Here is an 18,916-nt window from a genome sequence, read left to right on the forward strand (position 1 = left end):
TACTGGGTGACACTCTTGACTTGGGACAGAAAGAAAAGCGAATACACAGCAGGACTCTTAACTGATAATCAGGTTCTTTTCCAGAATGCACTCACATGCATGCCTTCTATCTTCCTGGAAGCCCTGTGTGAGGCAGGACTGTTTCTCTTAAAGATGAGAACACTGAGGCACAGGGCTGGAAAGTGCCCTGCCCAGTGTCACCGAGGCAGCCTATGGCACGGGGGGGGGGCCAGAAGAGCAGCTACTCTTTCCACCCTAGTAGTCCCTGTGGCCAACTCTGCTTCTGCTTGGCCCCACCCAACTATGCTCCAAGGAGAAGGAAATGGAGGAATCCCAAAGCTGGTCCTGTATGCAATCTAATAAACATATGTTGACATAACTGGGAAGATGAGAGCAGACAAAAAACCTTGTGGTTTTGTAACCTGTCTGCAACTGTATCTTAGCTGATGCTCTCTGGGCCACTGGGCAATTAACAATAGCTAAGGACAACTAATAACCAAGATCCAACCCACAGCGTAAGTAACATCAATGGCCTTTTTTTAGTTCCTTGTCTTGTGATCTGAGGAACATATATCCCTTTTTCATACTGGGAAGGGATTAGAACGATTAACTAATGAGCAAGTTATTTAAAAAAAAAAAAAAAAAGGTTATATTTAGCACAAAGAGCTATGGCTGAGAAAGAATGTCTTCCCATAGTTAAAACAGGGGTAAAGACGGAAGATTAATCACACCCCAAGGAATTTTAGTTTTCTGTTTATATTAAGAGATCATTTAATGCGTTAGCACAAAGATAATTTTATCTCAGCTTCCGGGATAGTGAACATATCAGTGAATCTAATGCACTGGAAAACAGCAAGCCTGCTTGGCAGCCTCATGACCTCGATCTGCCCTTGGGGAGTTGAACTTCCTGTTCTATATTTATAAGAACTTTAAACTTTCACTCACAGTTTTCTCTCTCTGGTATTTGCTCACAGCTATGAGCTGTGATCTACAAAGCTCCGTACTACAAACAAATCCTCTTATATTTCAAATGCTTTTCAGAATAAGAAAAAGTACCTATGACAGCTCCGGCAAAAAGCCTGGAATTAGGACTTTGTTAAGTAAGGGAGCTATAAGCTGAGGGAATGCCCCACACAGGTCTAGCTCCATGTCACCTGCAGTCAGGCTTTGGGGTCCTGCTGTAAGGACTCAGAGTCGATCCAGGCAGAGCTCAGATGTTGTGCCTCCAGGCAGTCAGCCCTAAGAAGGGACTGTGAGTCCCAATTCTTTCACCCAAATGTTCCCATTTCCTGATGCACCTTCCTCACTTAAGCTCTTCTTACTCAAAGCAAACAGAGCACAGCCTCCTACAAGCCCCTCACCCCAACCCCCTGGTCTGCACCCACTCATTCCAAGGCTGCCTGCCACCTTGGCAAGAATGCCAGTCAATAAGCATTCACTGAGAGACTATGGCAGGTTCCCTTCATTGAGAACAGCTGCTAAGAACTTTCAGTGACTGATGAATAACCTTTAAAAACTTTGAGCTATAAGGCCCCGACCCACCTTTCCAGTGGTAGTTCCTATTATTACTTTAAACACCATTCCCAGTGAACTGTTAGTCCCCAAACACGCCCTCCTCGTTCCTGGTTCTTCACCTCTGCTCAGGCAAGTGCCTCTGCCTAGCAAGCCCTCTACTTCCCAACATGTTTAAATCATACTTGACTCTCAAGGCCTTTTCAAATATAATCCTTTGCACAAATCCTCAAGTAATTCCCACACCAAAATTAAGCTCCTCTTGAGCAATTCCCAAAGCACACTACACAAATAAACCGACAGCAGATTTTCTACTAGCCCTTCACTACTAGAGATGCTGTTGGAAGTCTCACCTTACATCCCTCAAGTCCTTACCTTCTGGATCCAACAGTTTAGTGAGGCCAAGGTGCTGCTCTGCCAGGTTGAAGGCATTCTGCAGATTGTAGTGTGCATTGGATTTCTTTAGCTTGTCAAAATCTATCAGGTCAGGCCTATGCAGAATGAGAGCGGAACAGGATAAAAACCATGGCATAAGAACACATGTGACCAATGACATACCAGCATTACTCCAGAAATGGTAGAAACCACTTTACTGAGCAAAGTAAAACTCTATAATATAAATCATCAAACAATGAAATCTGATTTTTGAACAAACATGCCAAGTTTATTCAGAGAACAGAAGATAACGGACAAACTGATTTGTTTGGGAGAATTTACATATTCTCTCATATTTTCCTCACATGGAATGCAGGAATTCCCACCGTGGTGCAACATCTAAGGCAATGGATATGAGGGTCAAAAGTCACCCAGATCGGGGCAGAAGAATGTCAGTATTCTACCCCAAAACTGTTAGTATGATTTATGAGGAGGTGACTTACCGGTGTTTGTGTATCAGTGCGTTGAAGGCCATGCCATCCCGCCAGCTTGTGGTGAAATTGTGAATGTTGACGTTCGGGTACCTACAAAGACAAAGCATAACAGAGTTACCAAATAAAGATGGACAGTTTTGCGAAGTGCAGTGTTCATGAAAAAGCTTGTCAGTACTGAAAAAATGTGAGGCAATTAAGTATCAAAAGGACTATCAAGTCAGAGCAAATACTTCTTCGACTTTAGCTTTCTATTAAAACAAAACAAAACAAAACAAAAACCACATCCATGTGGCTTTTCTTTCTCGGTAAGTCAATCAGACAAAAGATGTGAACTGAGTCTTAGATTTAAAACACCATGGTTACATAGGAAAAAGTGACCACAGCCCAGACACCTCTGAGACTTCTTTGCCTCCACTGGCTTTCTCCTCTGCCAGCAAAGATACTAGGACCCCACAGTCACGGACATCTGAATTTTGGGGAGAACGGAAGCAGCTACGATTACCTGTTCATGAGACACACAGCTTTCCTCCTTGCATCACTGAGCTGAATGAAGTTTTATATACCAAGGATCTCCCTGAACAACTTCCCTCTGTTGGAGACCAACCCTATTCACTTAGCTATTCAATACCGTTTACAGGCTTTGGATGTGTGGTTGATTCAAGGCTTATAACTAAGTTGATCCCCTTATTAGGCATACCCACTTTATGAGTTTCATACTTTTCATTAACTGATCATGTCTATTACAGTTGTTAACTGTCCTCAAAGTAGGTCTAAGTAACTCTCTAGTTAACCGGGTAGAAAATCGGTTCTAAATACTAGACCCAACAATTTTAGTGAGTAACAGAACAGATCAGTTCTCTAAAAGAGTATTTTCACTAAGATTTGAAAGGAGGAATAAAGGGAAGGAAAACAGAGACGGGTAATGTATAAAGACTACGCTTAAGTTGACTGCACAAAGCTTCCCCAAAGCAGCAAAAATTAAAAGCCGGAGAAAACCCACTTGCTTTTTAAAGTATCATGGATGTGATTCTTAAATAGGGTTTCAGGATTTTAAAATTCAAGATCCACTGTTCTCTGGAGCTGCCTTAATAAAGAGAGGGAAACGGACTGTAGAGCTGACAGGTCCCGAGAGTCAATCAGAACTCCTCCCATGCTGTCAGCAAGCAGAGATGTCAGCTACCTACTGCTTACGAGTTAACAAGACTTCTCCATGGAAGGAGTGGAGATAGCTGTCAAAACCTCAAAGAGATGACCACAGCAGGGTTGTCCTGGGTGCAGTGGCCCCGGAACCCCAGGGAGTTCATACTCACCCAGCTGTCTTCATCTGGCACCACAACAGCAATGCATCCTTGGCAGACTTCTTCTCTTTGTTGTCTTCCGTCTCTACACTGATATCCTGGATCTAAGATTTATGAACAAGCATTAGATGAAGAGATGGGTCAGCTGCCCAATAACAGCCACAGAAGAACTGATCTACACATATATCAAGAGTACACTTCAGGCCACAGCCCAGTTGTAAAGCCTATCTACTGTGCCAAAGAAAACTGCTTTCCTCAAGGTTCACCATTGAAACAACAACCAGGTTTTCTACTTTGCAGACATAAGGAGGAAGTGAAGAATACTTAGCTGCACTACTTCCCAGAACCCCTCCCCCCTTTAGGGGTCACTTCTAAGCTCAAAAGAGCCCACCTTTCCAACCACAAGTGCTCACTGTAAATACCCTGCTCCTTGTCAGACCCCAGGTATTTTTCACACTAGGGTGCATGTCCCTCATTGATGAAGACAGCATACAATATATCTTTTCTAAAAACTGACCCAAATTCCCAAAAAAAGCATGACTGCAGTAGGCTTCCATGGTCTGTGCTATAGTCCCAATGTCTGTGGTTCCCCCAAACTCTCAGGTTGAAATCCTAACTCCCAAAGGTAATGGCATTAAGAGGTGAGGCCTAACAGAGTAGGATCCTCATGAACAGGACTAGTGCCTTATTAAAAAAAAAGGCTTCAGAGAGATCCTTAGTATCTTCCACCACGTGAGGGCACACTGAGAAGTCTGTCATCCAGAACAGGGTCTTGCCAGCCCATGCTGGCTTGATCTCAGACTTAGCCTCCAGAACTATGGGAAACGAATTTCTATTGTTTGTAAGCTACCCTGTCTATGGTGTTTTGTTATAGCAGCTAGGATGGACTAAGACAGTCTCATTCATAAGCCACTCATGGAGAGCATGCAAGCAACAGAGCTGGGTCTACTGGCACCAACATCACCACTGCCTGGGGCTAAGACCTTCCAGGCTCCACTACCTACTGTGTGTCCCCAGGCCAGCTCCTCAGCTTCCCACCTGAGGAATGGCCAACAGCAACAATGGCTCACAGTGTTACTGTGCATTTGAACAAAGAAAGAATATGAAGTGCTGAGCTCATGACAAGGAACCCGTAAATGTTAACTCTGTTAAAATGTTAATGTAAATGTTAACTCTGGCTTCCGGTCGCCCCACCAGTTATGTGATTTTAGACAAATGCTCTAAATACCTTTTTGTCTTTAGATTTTTACCTATTATACTATAATGTGGGACAGGGATGGGGTAAATGGTGTTGGCCTAGAAGGCCACCTGTCATCTTTTAGCTCTAGCTAGACCAAACTTCCCTACCCTGGTCTGTCATGGGTCTTCCCATTTAATCTAAAGACATGCCCCAGAACTCTTTTTGGGAAAGAGTTAGAAGAAGGATGAAATATATAAATACAAGATTATAAAGGCAGACACTTTCAACTGGGAAAAACCCTTGGAAATTGAAATAATTATAACTTCTAAAAAAAATTACCCCTTTTTAACCGTGCTAAGTATGTGAAGTGTGAGTCTGCATAAACTCTAAACTCTATTATTAGGATCGTTAGTTCTTGTGCTGAAAGTAAATGTGAAAGTACCTTATTCAAGAGGTAAGACACAGACTCATCAGGAAAGGCAGATGGAATTCTACACATTAAACCCTGTCGACCTTCTCATGCTTCTGTGTGAAGAGGGGAATCTATTTCCAGACTTGGTCATTTATACACAGTCTACCCTTCTGAAAGGATTTACACAAGGCAAGACTTTCCTTCCAGTTTCCCACAACATCCTTTATTTTCTCTTAAAAGGAGAGCAGAATGAAACCTAAATTTCGCCATTAGTACTTAATGGATACTTCCTCTTATGCACACACAGGACAGGCTATGTCCTCAGAGCTCTAGACGTGTGCACTGGAAATGTAAGACAAAACTGTATATTCAGGAGCTGGAGGAAAGAGAGATGGAATGTGGAGAAACTTCAGAGGAAGCAGGTAGTGAGCTGGGACTTGGCTGATGTAGAATCAGTACCTATCTGTGGAATGAGTAGGGATTTAATACAGCTGCTGGACGAAGGAAGCTAGGTCATGTAAGACATCAACACTGCAGGCCATGCAGTGACATCAGCAGCCTATGTTTCTTGCCTTAAAGGAAAGAGAAAGTACCTATCAGCATTTACAAGTTCAATTACAGAAAAAGGCAAGCTGTCAGGAAGCTAATTAGTCAATGACTCAACCCAATTCATGCTGAGAATCTTGGAAAGGGTTGCGTGTGCCAGCTCGCCAACGTGGGCAATGACCCGGTGTGAAAAGAGGCCACCATCAGGATGCCCTTCCATGCTCTGATTACTACAGGCCAAAGGCAAGAGAAAGAGAGCTTTTTACTTTACAAAACTGAGGGGAAGCTCAAGGAGGGTCCTACTACTAATGGTATTCACTCCATTTTCAAATCATTTAGGAACTGACAGAAACCTACATAAGAGCTCTGTTTGTAAAATAGAGTCACTGATTGTTATAATTAACTCCATTCATGATTTCATCTTCAATAGTGGTTCCCTCTTCAGAACTTAACTGGAATCACTGGAACTGCCACCCAGGGATTCTGAATTACTAAAAGCTTTCCCCAGTCCTCCGAGGACCTCCCAGCTTCGGAACCACACCCATTCAGGGAGTTTCTCAGGACAGCTCTGTTTCAGCTCCCACCCCTCCTCCCAACCTACCCACCCAGAACACTGTTAACTCAAACCCATTCCCCTGGGGAAATGGGAAAGAAAATGATTGGTTATAGGCTGACTTCAGTTTTACCAAGAATACAAAGAGCTAAAATTTGATTTCTGTTTCTGCCCTTTTTTGGTGAGACTTTTATTTAGCCAGAAAAATCAATCAGACTTTATATCAAAGGGGTGGAACAGGAAGGAAAGGCACAGAGAACAGAGCCACCCAGGAGACAGGACTGTTAGGACATTTGTTTGCAGAGTAACCTGACTCTTTGGTAAGAAGTGTTTCCGGCATTTCAATTCTAATTGAAAAGCAGGAGCAGGAAGCACTGCCTGGAGAAAGAGCCAGTAACCAGGCCAGAGGTGCTCCACAGGGCTGAAATTCTGAGCTCTCTCTTAAAGGGTCAGAAGCAAGCACTGCTGCCCTGACTGGTTCTGTAATCCTGGATAAGGCTCCTTCCTTTCCTCACTTTGAGGAAGACAGAATGACCTTGAGAGTACCTTCTGGCTTAGAGTACTTCTATACTTAGAGCCTTCCCCTCGAGTATAACAAACCCATAAAATTGTCATCAATTCAAACAAGCATAAGGCTCTTGCACACTTCCCCTGAAAACTGTTTCCTCACATCCAAAGGAGAATGAGAAAGTGAAAATGGAGCCCCCCCAACCCCCGTCATAATCCTCAACAGCTTCCCCTAAAAATACTCCAGGATATGTGCTACAGTGCAGCAAAGTTCAGTCAGTCTAGTGCCAGCAACCTAGCACCAATGACGTACCTTTGCTCCTGAAAGCCAAGGGGCAGACACCAGGCCTTTAGAGTAGTGGGCAGACTGCAGCCCAGAAACCCCCTTATCTAACAAGGGCGCTTTTCAGGGGCCAGCAAAACTAAGGGAGGATGTGGTAGCTGCCAAATGCCAACGGGGGCTGAATGGATACCCAGCTCCACACACCTGACTCTGGGATGCCATTTCACTAGCATGCTGTACCCAGGAAGAAGTGTGAATCCTGCAGCCATATGCCCTTACCTGGAAGCGCAGGATGATGGTCCAGATGAGGCCGAGGGTCAGCCTGTGGTTCCCATCCACGATGTCATGGGAGCCCATGTTCTCAAGATGGACTCTCTGCTCCTTCAGGAACTGAAGGGCCTTGTCCACATTCTCCAGACAGTGGATGCGCATTCGTCCCTTGGTGGGTTTAGGCTAGAATCGGGGGAGCAGAAGGCAGAAACAGACTATGTAAAAGGGTGCAGACAGTCTGAGAGCTACTGCCCAGAGCTCCAATGGGCCCGTTCATGCAGCACTCTCGTCCCCACACCAAAACCTTCAAACACGTGTGTGCTCGTTCAGTACAAGGACAGTGTTTACCTAACATCCTTACCAGAGGAAAGTTACTTAAGGGACAGGGATCCCTCTTCAGAGGTTTTTTCAGTCATGCAAGGGACACAGTTTATACGTGAGCACAGAAGCTGGAAGGTTAGAGAGAAAGGAACCCAGTCTCCCTGAAGGATTCAGAGCCGCTGCTGCCACCCACAGAGCTTTCTGCAGATGCATGGCAGAACACCCCTGAGACTTTCCTGACTGCTTGAAACATAAAAATAGGTTTGCTACTTGCAGGTCTGGGTTGTTTCCTAAGGCTGGCTCCAAATGAAAAGGGGACACACTACCAAATGAGAATTTCCAAGTGGCAGTTTCATGAGGGTGATGTGGAGGACTGAGAGAAAGGGTGTGACTCACTGAGAAGGATAAAGGAAAGGGCAGTATGAGAGCAATGTAATTTGAATACCCCAATGTCTCTTCATTTTACCCAGTTCTATCCAACCCAAGCAGCTCTGGGAAGGTGAACATTTTGAATAAACAAAGCAAAAGATCAAGGCTCACGCACACACACACACACACAGGAAATTCTCTGTGGGTCTCCATCATCTACTGGGTCTAGAGCAAGCTCATGTCTCCACCGCCTGGCACTGGTCTTCCCGCCTTCTCATTTCTCAGTACAGCCCCTGCTAGCCTGGGCTGCACCTCAGGCTGATCATGCTTCCAGCTGTCCCAGGGCCTTTCCCTCTCATCCCTTTTCAATGACTGTACACCTGACTAGGGAGACAGGGGCCCACTGACATGTGCTGTTTCAAACCCAAACTGTCTTAATGCCAAGGCCTGCAGAGCAATGAGGACAAGGCCATTCTACTAACTGTAGCGCACGGTCCCCACGTGTGCCTCGAAGGGGCAGCAAATGTCATGTTCTAATGGAGGTTGAGAGAAACAGTGTGGATGGAATCAGGAGGGGCTACAGGGAGGAGGAAGGGAACAGGGAGTAGATAAGGGGACTGTTGGTCTCTTCCCAAGCTCCATCAGGTATAACCACTATTATTTCAGACTCGATTTTGAAAAACTCAATCACAAACGCACAAGACCTTCCAAGCCTCTATTCTCTCTCTCTACAGCATCTCAGAGGAACCTATCTTCCTTTCCACACCCATATGGGTACAAGGAGTGAGTGGGCCAGGATGGTGATAAAGGTCCATTTCCCTGCAGGTTGATAGGTCTAATGCCACATCGCAGGGACCCTAGGGGATGCGACTGGCCATGCCAGATGAGCTATATGGATGGTTCACTGCAGACCCAGATGCAACTCAAATCCCTGAAAAGCACCAACCATTGGAAATATCAGGGCATGAGACACAGGAAGGAAGTGCGGGTGGTGGGGAGCGGGGGCGGGGGGGGGGTGGAATTTAGACAAACCTCTTCAGGTAAATGATCAGACTCCTTCAAATGGTTAAAAAACCAAACAAACCTCATGAACTTCTAAAAGGCAGGATAAAAAAGGGACGGTTTCAGCAATCACTCCTCTTTTTTTTGTAATTCTCCCTCCTGTGCAATATGCTTCAACACAGAGGACAACAACTGTGCTGCTGAAATGCCTATATTCAAGTTACAATTTCACCACTTTCTAGCAAAGCAGAGCCTTACTTCTCAATTGTTTACCCATAAACTGGTAAGAATACCAATTATCTCAAAGGGCTGTTACATAAATGAAATGATAAACTAATCATTATGGAGTTCTCAAACACACAAAATGGCTCTCTACCAGCAAAGGCACAAGTCTTTTCCTCCCAACAATTCTACTTAAAACAGGAAAAGGTGGGCTCCCACCTCTCCCTGTGTTTAGATATAATACACCTCTCTGGAGAAAATAGGAAATATTTAGACTCTAGACACAAAATTCCCCACTAAGAACCTGAGAAGTTGATATACTTCAATTGAAAGGGAAGCTCAAAACCAGGAGCAACCGTGCCTCTAAACAGTGATGATGATAACTCCACTCTTCTATCCCAACCCCCCCAAATTAAATTCTAGACTCGAATGAAAATTAAAAGTGGTAGAGAAAAATGTGGCTGGGTGGTGTCCCGACGGAGGGGAAAGGATGTGAAAATACCCAAACTTCGACATTTTGGGCTTACACACAGTAAGAACTCTGTGGTTCAAAGCTTGTTAGGAAACAAGTCTGAGAAACATGATTTATAGATATTTTAAATCTGAATACTGCGCTGTAGCTACTACTTCAAACCGGACAAAGTCGTGCATGGCAACAGCATGTGCACCTGTCACCTCACTCACTTTGCCGCCCTCTTGTTTCTCAACCCCTTCCCCACCTTCCATCTCTGTTGAAGCTCACTCATCAGCAGTGGCCCATTCCTGCCTTCTATGCCAAAAGAAGAGACAAGACATGGTGAGGTTACAAGACTCACTAGTGGCACAGGAGGAGGGGGAGTAAGAACCAAGATGACAACTCAAGAGTAGCAGCTGCCCGGTCTCCTGTTGGGTCTGCCCTCAGCACTTCTATCCTGTTCTGGGGCACAAGAGCTGGGCAAGTTTAGGGAGCAATGATGACAGGAAATTAATTGTAGGAAGTATGAGTGATCTCACAGCACTATACCTTGAAACACACTGGTCATTAAAATGGCAGAGCCCCCAAATCTGAACATTCTTGTCTGCCCTGACTGCCCTCACCTTTGTGACGGCGCTTGATGATGGTCATCACATTCGGTCCTCACAGAAAGACCATCAAATAACTACCACTTCACTGTTGGACGGATGGGAGTAATCCATGCCGCTAGTCCCTGCGTGGCGGGCACGGACTCCAGAGCTCACGTTCTTCCTGCTACAGCAAGAACCAAGAGTGGTGCACATTTCCATGTGAAAGGAAACAGACTCAGTTCCAACTGGCAGATAGTTTTCTTTTTCTTTTTTTTTTTAGTGCTATTTTTATATTACTAAACTTCCATCCTCTTAAAAGGAAAAGAGAGTTAACAATGGAGAAAACTAAACACAATGGAACTAGGGGGAGGGGTGCAGTCCTTAGTAATAAACACTTTCTCGGGGCAACACCCCAAGAGCAGCTGATTCTGCCAAGAAAAGGAGCATTTCCTGTCCCCCCTCCATTGATTACTGTCAAATTTCCACTGTGATGTTGGTGCATTCCCACCAAAACATGAGACTTTCTGTCCTGGAGGTCCCATTCGATGGGGCAGTCTGAAATGCATTCACATGGAGAGACGCTCCATCCCAGACCCATGCTGGATGCAGAAATGAGTGGCAGCTGTGGTGGCAGCAGCAGAACCGCTCCTCTGAGGAAATGCCCATTTTTACAAATCCTCCTTAAATCATTTTAACAAGCTTCCCTGCTCTTGCAAGCACTTTTCCTGTTTCCCTTCCCAAGGTCCCTTCTGGTCCCAAATCTTTATCAAGCACAGCTCTATCCTAGGCCTCACCCCAGACCCATCTATTTTCAGATTCCAAAGAAGGAATGGAAATTACAGAGCTAAAGAACCACCTCTAGCTCCTGGTGACATGATTCCAATGGCTTATGAGAACAACTTGTCCAAGCCCTGCCTCTGAGAAGCAGTGTGGCCTTGGGCAAATGCGCACGAGTAGACCCAGTGCCTTTAGAAAGCAACAAAGGAACTGGATGGTTCTCGGTCCACCATTCTGCCTCCCCTGCCTGCCCATCCTTGAGTCAGAGTCTCTTCTCCCCTGCAGGGTATCAGGATCTGCAGAACTACAGAGTAATCACAATGACAGGGCTTCTGTCAGAGCTTAGAGACAGCAAGGAGAACACAGATGTTTCCTAGAGCAATCTGGCCGCCTCCCTGAATAAAGAAGGAAGACACAGGGGAGGATGTCTGGCAGGGTATTTTGGTAGGCTCCCTGGGGGCTGGGCCACACTGTTCCACCCTGGTACCCTCACTGCCTCAGATTTTCTTCATGTGTGTCCCAAGTCACCTTGAAGCTACCTGGAGCAAGAGCTCTCCAAGGATTGCTGGGTGACAGAGTACCAGCCCTGGGAAGTGAGAGAGGCTGACTCTAGGATTCTACCTGCTGTGCACTAGCTGGATGGCCTGGCTGGCCACTTACTCTGACCCTCAGTACTTATGAAATGAATGGATCTAACTCTGTGGTCACGAAAGTCACTTCCAGCTATATAATACAATGGATGTGTTGGAGAGCGGAAGGCTTACTAACGTGCAAGGTGAATTCTCACAGGCCCACTGATTCCTTGCTCTGTTAAAGAGGAAAGAAACTAACTGGGCTCCACATACCAATGTGACAGACACTTCCTTATCTTTACCTTTTAATCAAAAATAGTTTGAACACGACACACACACACACACACACACACACACACACACACACTCTTACAACACGGCTCTACTTAATTCAGATGGTAGGATGAGAAGCACTGATTTCAAAATCACCTCTAGTACAATACATAGCCAAACTCACTTCACACTAAGTCCCCAGTCAAGTTTTGATCATTAATGAGTATAAACAATCCATGTCCAATTAAAATTAAATAGTAGCACACTGTGCTGCATTAGGTCCTGCCTGTTTCCTTCACTGGCTGGGACCTCTCCCAATAAATATTTTCCTTCAGCAGGGCTCAGCAGGAAAGGAGGGCACCAACAAACAGGAGAGTGGACTGGAGTCCAGGTTCTATGACTTACTAGTGACACTGGCCCTGGGCAAGATCCTGGTCACCTCTGCCTATTTCTTCCATAACGTCTAACTGTCCACCTCATTAGACTGTGAGAACTCAGTGAGATTGTGGACATGAAAGTATATACTAAAAAAGCAGACATGCTCAAGTTACCATCATCACTCTTTCCAAAAAACCTCCAATTTAGCTGGGATACTTTCCTACCCCAGTTCCTTCCTGACAGCCACCACCAAATGTGCTCCTTACTCTCCCTCAGAACAGACGTCTGACCCTTATCTTCTCCACCATCCACACCTGAACACTTCTGTCTTGGATCCTGCTGAAACCCCACCCACTTGCCATCCAGAAGGCTTGTTGCCCCTTCTGAACTCTAGGGCTCTGGGACCATTCACTTGGTACTTGATCGTGCATATCTATCCCCATTAATTCACTTTTTGTATTTAAGTTTGACTGCAATTTAATGGGGGTGGGGGGTTCTTCCATGGCTGGTTGTTCAAAACAAAAGAAAATTCTCCCAAACAAATGATATGACAAACAACAGGTAGACTCTGCGGCCAGTTCACAAAACCCCATTTCAACAATACATGCCAGTATGACTCTCCTAACAAAGGCTTTATGTAAAACTCCCCCAGTGCAGTTCAAAATGCGATTTAAGGCTTAACAAATCTCATGGTAAATCTATCTTCCCCACCTAGCTCAGCCTGTTTCGGCATTAATGGTGGAAAAGAAAAGAAAAATCCTGTTGTTGATTTCTCTTCTTTGATGCTGATTACCAGAGCAAGACAGAGTATCAGGAAAACAATAGGCAAGCAAAAACCAGTGCCATCTGCAATTGGAAATGGCAGCAGCTGGGCAGAAGGGCAGAGTGTTCAGAAAACCTTGTCTTATCTGGGTCAGAGGTAAGTGCTCTGGGGGGAGGGTAGAGTATTCAGAAAACCTTGTCCTCTCTGGGTCAGAGGTGAGTGCTCTATCTGGCAGGAACAAGGCAGAAAACTGGTGGCCTTACTTAGAACCATTCTTCACTTCTGAGGCCCATAAAGGAAAGGGGGCAGGCACAGGCAAGCCTCAAACCTGGGTTGTGACCTGTGGGCTCCAACTCACCCCCAAAGTCCAAGCCAGTATTATTCCAAGGCCCTGGGATCTGGGTGGGACCAATGATGAAGTAACTGACACAGGTTCTGTGGTCACAGCTTTGATCTGCTCAGTTGACGCGGAAGTTAAGGGTGGGTCTATATTTTTTAAGGGAATTTTAAAGCAGCACCTTTAAGAATAATTATAGTCCATTGTAATTTCAGAGGAAGATATGGGGGAAAAATGGTTTTTTTTTAAAGTCAACAACCCAAGCTCACCCAAGTACGAGAAAAGCTTCCTGGCTCAGCCTCAAAGTTTCCTCATTGCTCCACAGACAGAGATAATCTAAAGCAAAGACAGGGACATCTCCAGACACAGATCCTATCCAAGCCAGGACCACAGAAGGGGATTTGTCTTCTGACGTTCCCAGTACAGCAGAATTGAGTGTACTGATAACCCAAATGCCTACTTAAAACGTGTTCAAATGTGACTCAAATTCTACCGAGATGGGGATGGGGTTAGGGTGGAATTGTTTGGGTCATTAAGCTACTGTTTCTTTGAACTTAATAAAAATCAGACAAATTTCCTCCTCTGTAAAAAAGGATTACCCGACTCCAAGAATTTATTAATAAAGTAAACAGATATTCTAGTTCTTCAGACATTCATCTGTTATTCACTGCCAAGCTGATGGCAAGGCATGGGGCTAAAATACTGAGACACAGGTCCAGACAAAGGCAAATGTTTATGTCATACAGGGTCTGGGATCACTGGTGCACAAAGTCCAGAGCTGACCGAATGCTATCCAACCATAAGCATTTAGCTGTGGACAAGAATTTACCCAGGCCTGGAAGCTCTAACCGCCTCATTAGTTTCATACTCTGAATATGCAAGGATCCTTTGGGATAAACCCTCAAGGAGGTAATCTCCTACAGGGATGGTCTCTAACTGGAGCTCCCGCAGCCTCCACTCCCAACAGCAGAGAATAGTTTGAGCCCCCTCCAGAAAGTTCCATGAACAAAATAAACCACAGGGCTAAAGGGGCTGAAAATCTTCAATCTGAATGAATAAGAGCTTTAGGTCACTATCTATGGTATCCTTATTTTTGGAATAAGAACATTAATCAGACTGCCTATAATCAGGGTTGGCTGTGCGAAATGAATAATGAAAGAAGTTAAGGCACTTGGGGGTTCACAAAGTAGTATGTCATTGTTAAACACAATTTCTGGCACTCACTGCCTAAGAGGTTGGAGATGGCGCCCATCCTATGTTCCTCTCCACCCTACTCTTCTAGGTCTCTGGGTGCCTTAAAAATTTTTTTTAAATATCTATATATATATTTTTAAAGAGCAAATAATGCGAGGAGTGGGAGGGCTTGGCACATGAGTTAAGAATTATGCTTTGCTAGTTGCTGTCTTTTTCCCTACTGAAGTTTTTGTTACCCTGTTCAGAATAAAGGCAATGGGGCTGATCCCACTTGTTATGAGGATGTTATTCAAGACACAATCTTCTTCATATTAAAGAATTATGGACCTTCAAAGGTGAACACTTTGCTCCCTACAGCCTGGAAGACTGGACCCTACTGGAACCAAAATAAATGTTCAAATTAATTTCAAACCACATGACATTTAAATGATTTTTTTCAGTCATTTTCAAAAACAAGCAAAATAAAATCAGTAAATAATCACACTAGACTAAACATTTAAGAATAAAAGAAGGAGTTGAGAGGTATGGGGAAAAGTCTGCTTATAAAAATTAAATTTAGGGGCACTTGGTTGGCTCAGTTGGTAGAGCATGCAACTGGATCTTGGGGTTGTATGTTTGAGCCCCACATTGGGTGTAGAGGTTACTTAAAAATAAAATCTTTAAATAAAAACAAAAAAACAAACAAAATACCCCCCTAAATATTAAATTTAAAGGTACATATCACAATAATTTTACCCTAGGTTCTCACACAAGACACACTTCAAAAAAAAAAAAAACAAAAAACAACAAAAAAAAAAAAAACAAAAAACAAAAAAACCATACCACAAATCAAAATGCAATAAATGATAGGATCCTGGGATTGAGCCTCACATCGGGCTCGATGCTGAGCAGAGAGCCTACTTCCTCTTCTCTCTCTCTCTGCCTGCCTCTCTGCCTACTTGTGATCTCTGCTTGCCAAATAAATAAATAAAATCTTAAAAAACAAAAAAAAAAAACTACCTTCAGGGCAGCCACCATGGTCTTGGGAATAAGCCTCCTTTATTTTTTTAGTTTGTTTAGCTTGATGTAAAACTCTCAAAGAGGATGAGGTAATAAGACCTGCATGCTTGGGGAACCAAGAGCAGAGACAAAACTCACTGGAGATGAGATGGGGCCTCACCAACTTTTCTAGGACTCTGGATCTTGGGGTTGTATGAACAGAGGGGCAGGGAGGGAGAAAACTCTGTTTTAACCCAGGGTGAAGAGGCGGTTCTGTTGGTTGGCTAGTAATAGGGCAGCCCCTGTTGCTAGGCCCTATTGCAAGGTGTGTCAGTCTGTCTGCATACAGACCTGTGGGGCTGTTGAGTTACAGGGTGGAGCTCAAGTTAAAAATAAGGCTTTCTGGCAGTCCTGCCAACCAGCGGCGTCATAGTTTCCCAGTGATATCACTACAGATGTGGGGCTCTATCCCTAGGTGTCACCGTTTGGCTCAGTCCCACTACCACCTACGGAACTACATATGCTCTGGTACAATTTAGCACCTATTTTCAAATCAAGACCAGACAAAACCTGTTGGGTCAGTTACAGGGACTGCTTTAAGGTTCATATACAAAAGTCACATCCGAGACAGCCGCAACAGCTCTGGGAAACAGAATGGGGACAGAACTTTCAGCGTAGGCTGGCAATTCCCCTGCCCAAAACAACACAGTGAACTGATCAGAAGCTCTGTGTTTCCAAGGAGATGACAAAACACCAGCCTCTTCCTCCACCACCAAAATTAAAAGTATGCAAGGAAGAAGGCAAAAAACACCAGAGACTACTGAATTCAATTCTTGCCACCTTGTACGGCAGCTCAGATTTTCCAGAGAACCTGTAAGAAACAGATTTAAAATTATTCCATGACCTCGTGGGAGAGAGATTCATCTTGGAGCCAGTGCCCGAGTCTGGGGACACCAGCCAAGATCTTTCAGACCAAGGGTAGTAACTTCACAAACTACCAGAACGAGGCCGTTTAATTACAGTTTAAGAACATCACATACACTCACAACGGTAACACAGGAGCTTTTTCCAACATGCTCATCTCACTTATCAAGATCATCCTTCTCAAAAACATCAATCATTAATTGCAAAATTCATCAGGAAGAAGCCCACACTTGATTTTTCAAAAACATTCTCTGACCTATGGTGCAAGTCACTTAGAAACAGTCCCACTTACCAGCCTCTCTCCAGAGAGGACTTCCAGCAGCTTGATGAGCATCCGTCCATCTCGAAGGTCAGTGTACAGGTCTGTGATCCGGCAGGACACTCGGGCCAAGTGGGAATTGACCCACTTGGTGAAGGTCTTCTTCTGCACGGCTTCGCGTTCATCTGCAAGCAGAAGAGAGCTCCCTTTATCATCAGTTACAGCACGGCGGTGGCAGCTATGTGCTAGCGGGGTCACAAGACCCCAAAGGAAGAACAGGAAAACTACACGCTAATGAGACCTCAAATTAGCTCCTCTTAAGCATGATCAACTCTTCAAAATATTGGAACCATAGAACCCTTGAACACATCCGGGCCCCTAGACGTACCACCAGGAGAATATCCTTGCTCTCACTCATTCCATTTTCTTTGCTCTCTGATGAAGAGGCCAGAGGATACAGTAGATCACAGGGGAGGCCTGTACAGCCCTGCCCAGCAGCCTAATGTTTGGTAGTTTCTAATGTATATGTTGCAGCTATGATCATTCCTCCAAAAGGCATGTGTTAGGGAAGTACACAGTATATGGAGGGATGCAAGGTAGAAAAGGTAAGGAAACAGTACGAAATTGCTTCCCTCATGTACAAAGGATCAGAAGATGGATTCACTCATGACCTTGATTTGTTTTTTTTGCCCCCAAAGATTTTATTTATTTGCCAGAGACACAGCGAGAACAGAGAACACCATCGGGGAGAGTGGGAGAGGGAAAAGCAGGCATCCTGCCAAGCAGGGAGCCTGATGCAGGGCTCTATCCCATGGGTCTGAATCATGACCCAAGCTTAAGGCAGATGCTTAACAACTGAGACACCGAGGCGCCCCATGACCTTGATTTGTAATGACACTCTTACCTGCCAAGTCCCATGCCCCCATGAACAACAGAGAAAATGGCAGGCAACACGGTGAGACGCAAAGAGATCCGGCTAGGCACTAGGAGAGCAAAGCCTGGGCCCAAGGTTTTGCCAAAAATGTGCTGAAATACTGGGTTCAGGGTCCCCTTCCATAACATGGGTGGATAGCTATGATCTCCAAACTTTAACCATTCACTGAAAGGCAACTGACAGCTTATGATCTAAAGTATGGTAGCAGAATAACGAAGTCATCCAGGAAACAATAGTTTTTCAAGCATCAGTGATCAAGTTCTGTCCAATTCAAAGCCTAAAACTCTAGACAGATCTGCCCAGAACTGGCCTTTCACATCCATACAAAGAGGCTTACAAACTTCTTGCCTCTGAACAATGTTCTAAATGCAGGCTGCTGAAACCTTCAACAGGGACACACAGAATGTACCCTGTACTCATTCGTACTCACTGTTTTCTACAGATACACCCTTTGTCAGCTATTCACCCCACTTCTGGTTCTTTAGCATGAATGTGTGCCAAAAGACCCTTCAAGATCTATTCCTTCCAGTGTTAAGCCCAAACCCACCAAAGCTTATACATTCATCTATAAAAAAGAAAGCAGATCCCCAAAATTTTTTGTGTGTTTCACCACTACTAGGTGACAACTCAAAAGCAACCTTTGCTTACAGGCATGTACTGGCGGCCCAGGGGTCCCCGGCTCCCAGGTGGGCCAGAGCATCATGGGAGGTCTCCCTGGAAGGTGTTGAGGAAGCCTCCAGCTACCCCAGCACAGGGAGGGAGCCAGGCAGAGCCCACAGCAGGTGAGCCTATACTGTAGAGAGCCTGACAGGTAAGGCAGCTGGCCACCTGCTGTGGTGAGCTCAGCCTTTTTCTAAACAAACAGTCTGTCCAGCGGAAAAGAGGGCCTTTCCTTGGGACAAAGGCCAACCCAAAACAGACAAAGGATCAAAATGGGCAGGACTGAGGGAACGAGAAATAGGTAGTAAGGGGCACAGTGTGGATGAAAAAGGAGCTGTACCAGTAACATCATGAGAAGTGACAGAGAGACGATCACATGCATTATTAATCACACAATCATCATGATGGACGGCAACTTCATGACACTGACACAAGGAGCTGCGTTTTTTTGGCTGAAAGTTGGGTGTTTTGAAAGAGGA

General features: G+C 44.8%; 1 protein-coding gene across 3 annotated transcripts in view; it reads right to left on the minus strand.

The window, feature by feature from the left end:
- SPTBN1 (spectrin beta, non-erythrocytic 1) overlaps nucleotides 1-18,916 on the minus strand; it is a 197,081-nt gene that overhangs the window by 53,785 nt on the left and 124,380 nt on the right. For all 3 annotated transcript variants that reach the window (XM_059406073.1, XM_059406074.1, XM_059406075.1), the window contains 5 exons: nucleotides 16,877-17,028; nucleotides 7,440-7,613; nucleotides 3,692-3,783; nucleotides 2,391-2,471; nucleotides 1,888-2,003 (listed from right to left, as the gene is read on the minus strand). In XM_059406073.1, coding sequence (XP_059262056.1) covers nucleotides 1,888-2,003; nucleotides 2,391-2,471; nucleotides 3,692-3,783; nucleotides 7,440-7,613; nucleotides 16,877-17,028 — 615 coding nt within the window. The remainder of the gene's footprint in view (nucleotides 1-1,887; nucleotides 2,004-2,390; nucleotides 2,472-3,691; nucleotides 3,784-7,439; nucleotides 7,614-16,876; nucleotides 17,029-18,916) is intronic.

This window comes from Mustela nigripes, chromosome 7 (genome assembly GCF_022355385.1).
Source record: "Mustela nigripes isolate SB6536 chromosome 7, MUSNIG.SB6536, whole genome shotgun sequence".
Taxonomy (NCBI): Eukaryota; Metazoa; Chordata; class Mammalia; order Carnivora; family Mustelidae; genus Mustela; species Mustela nigripes.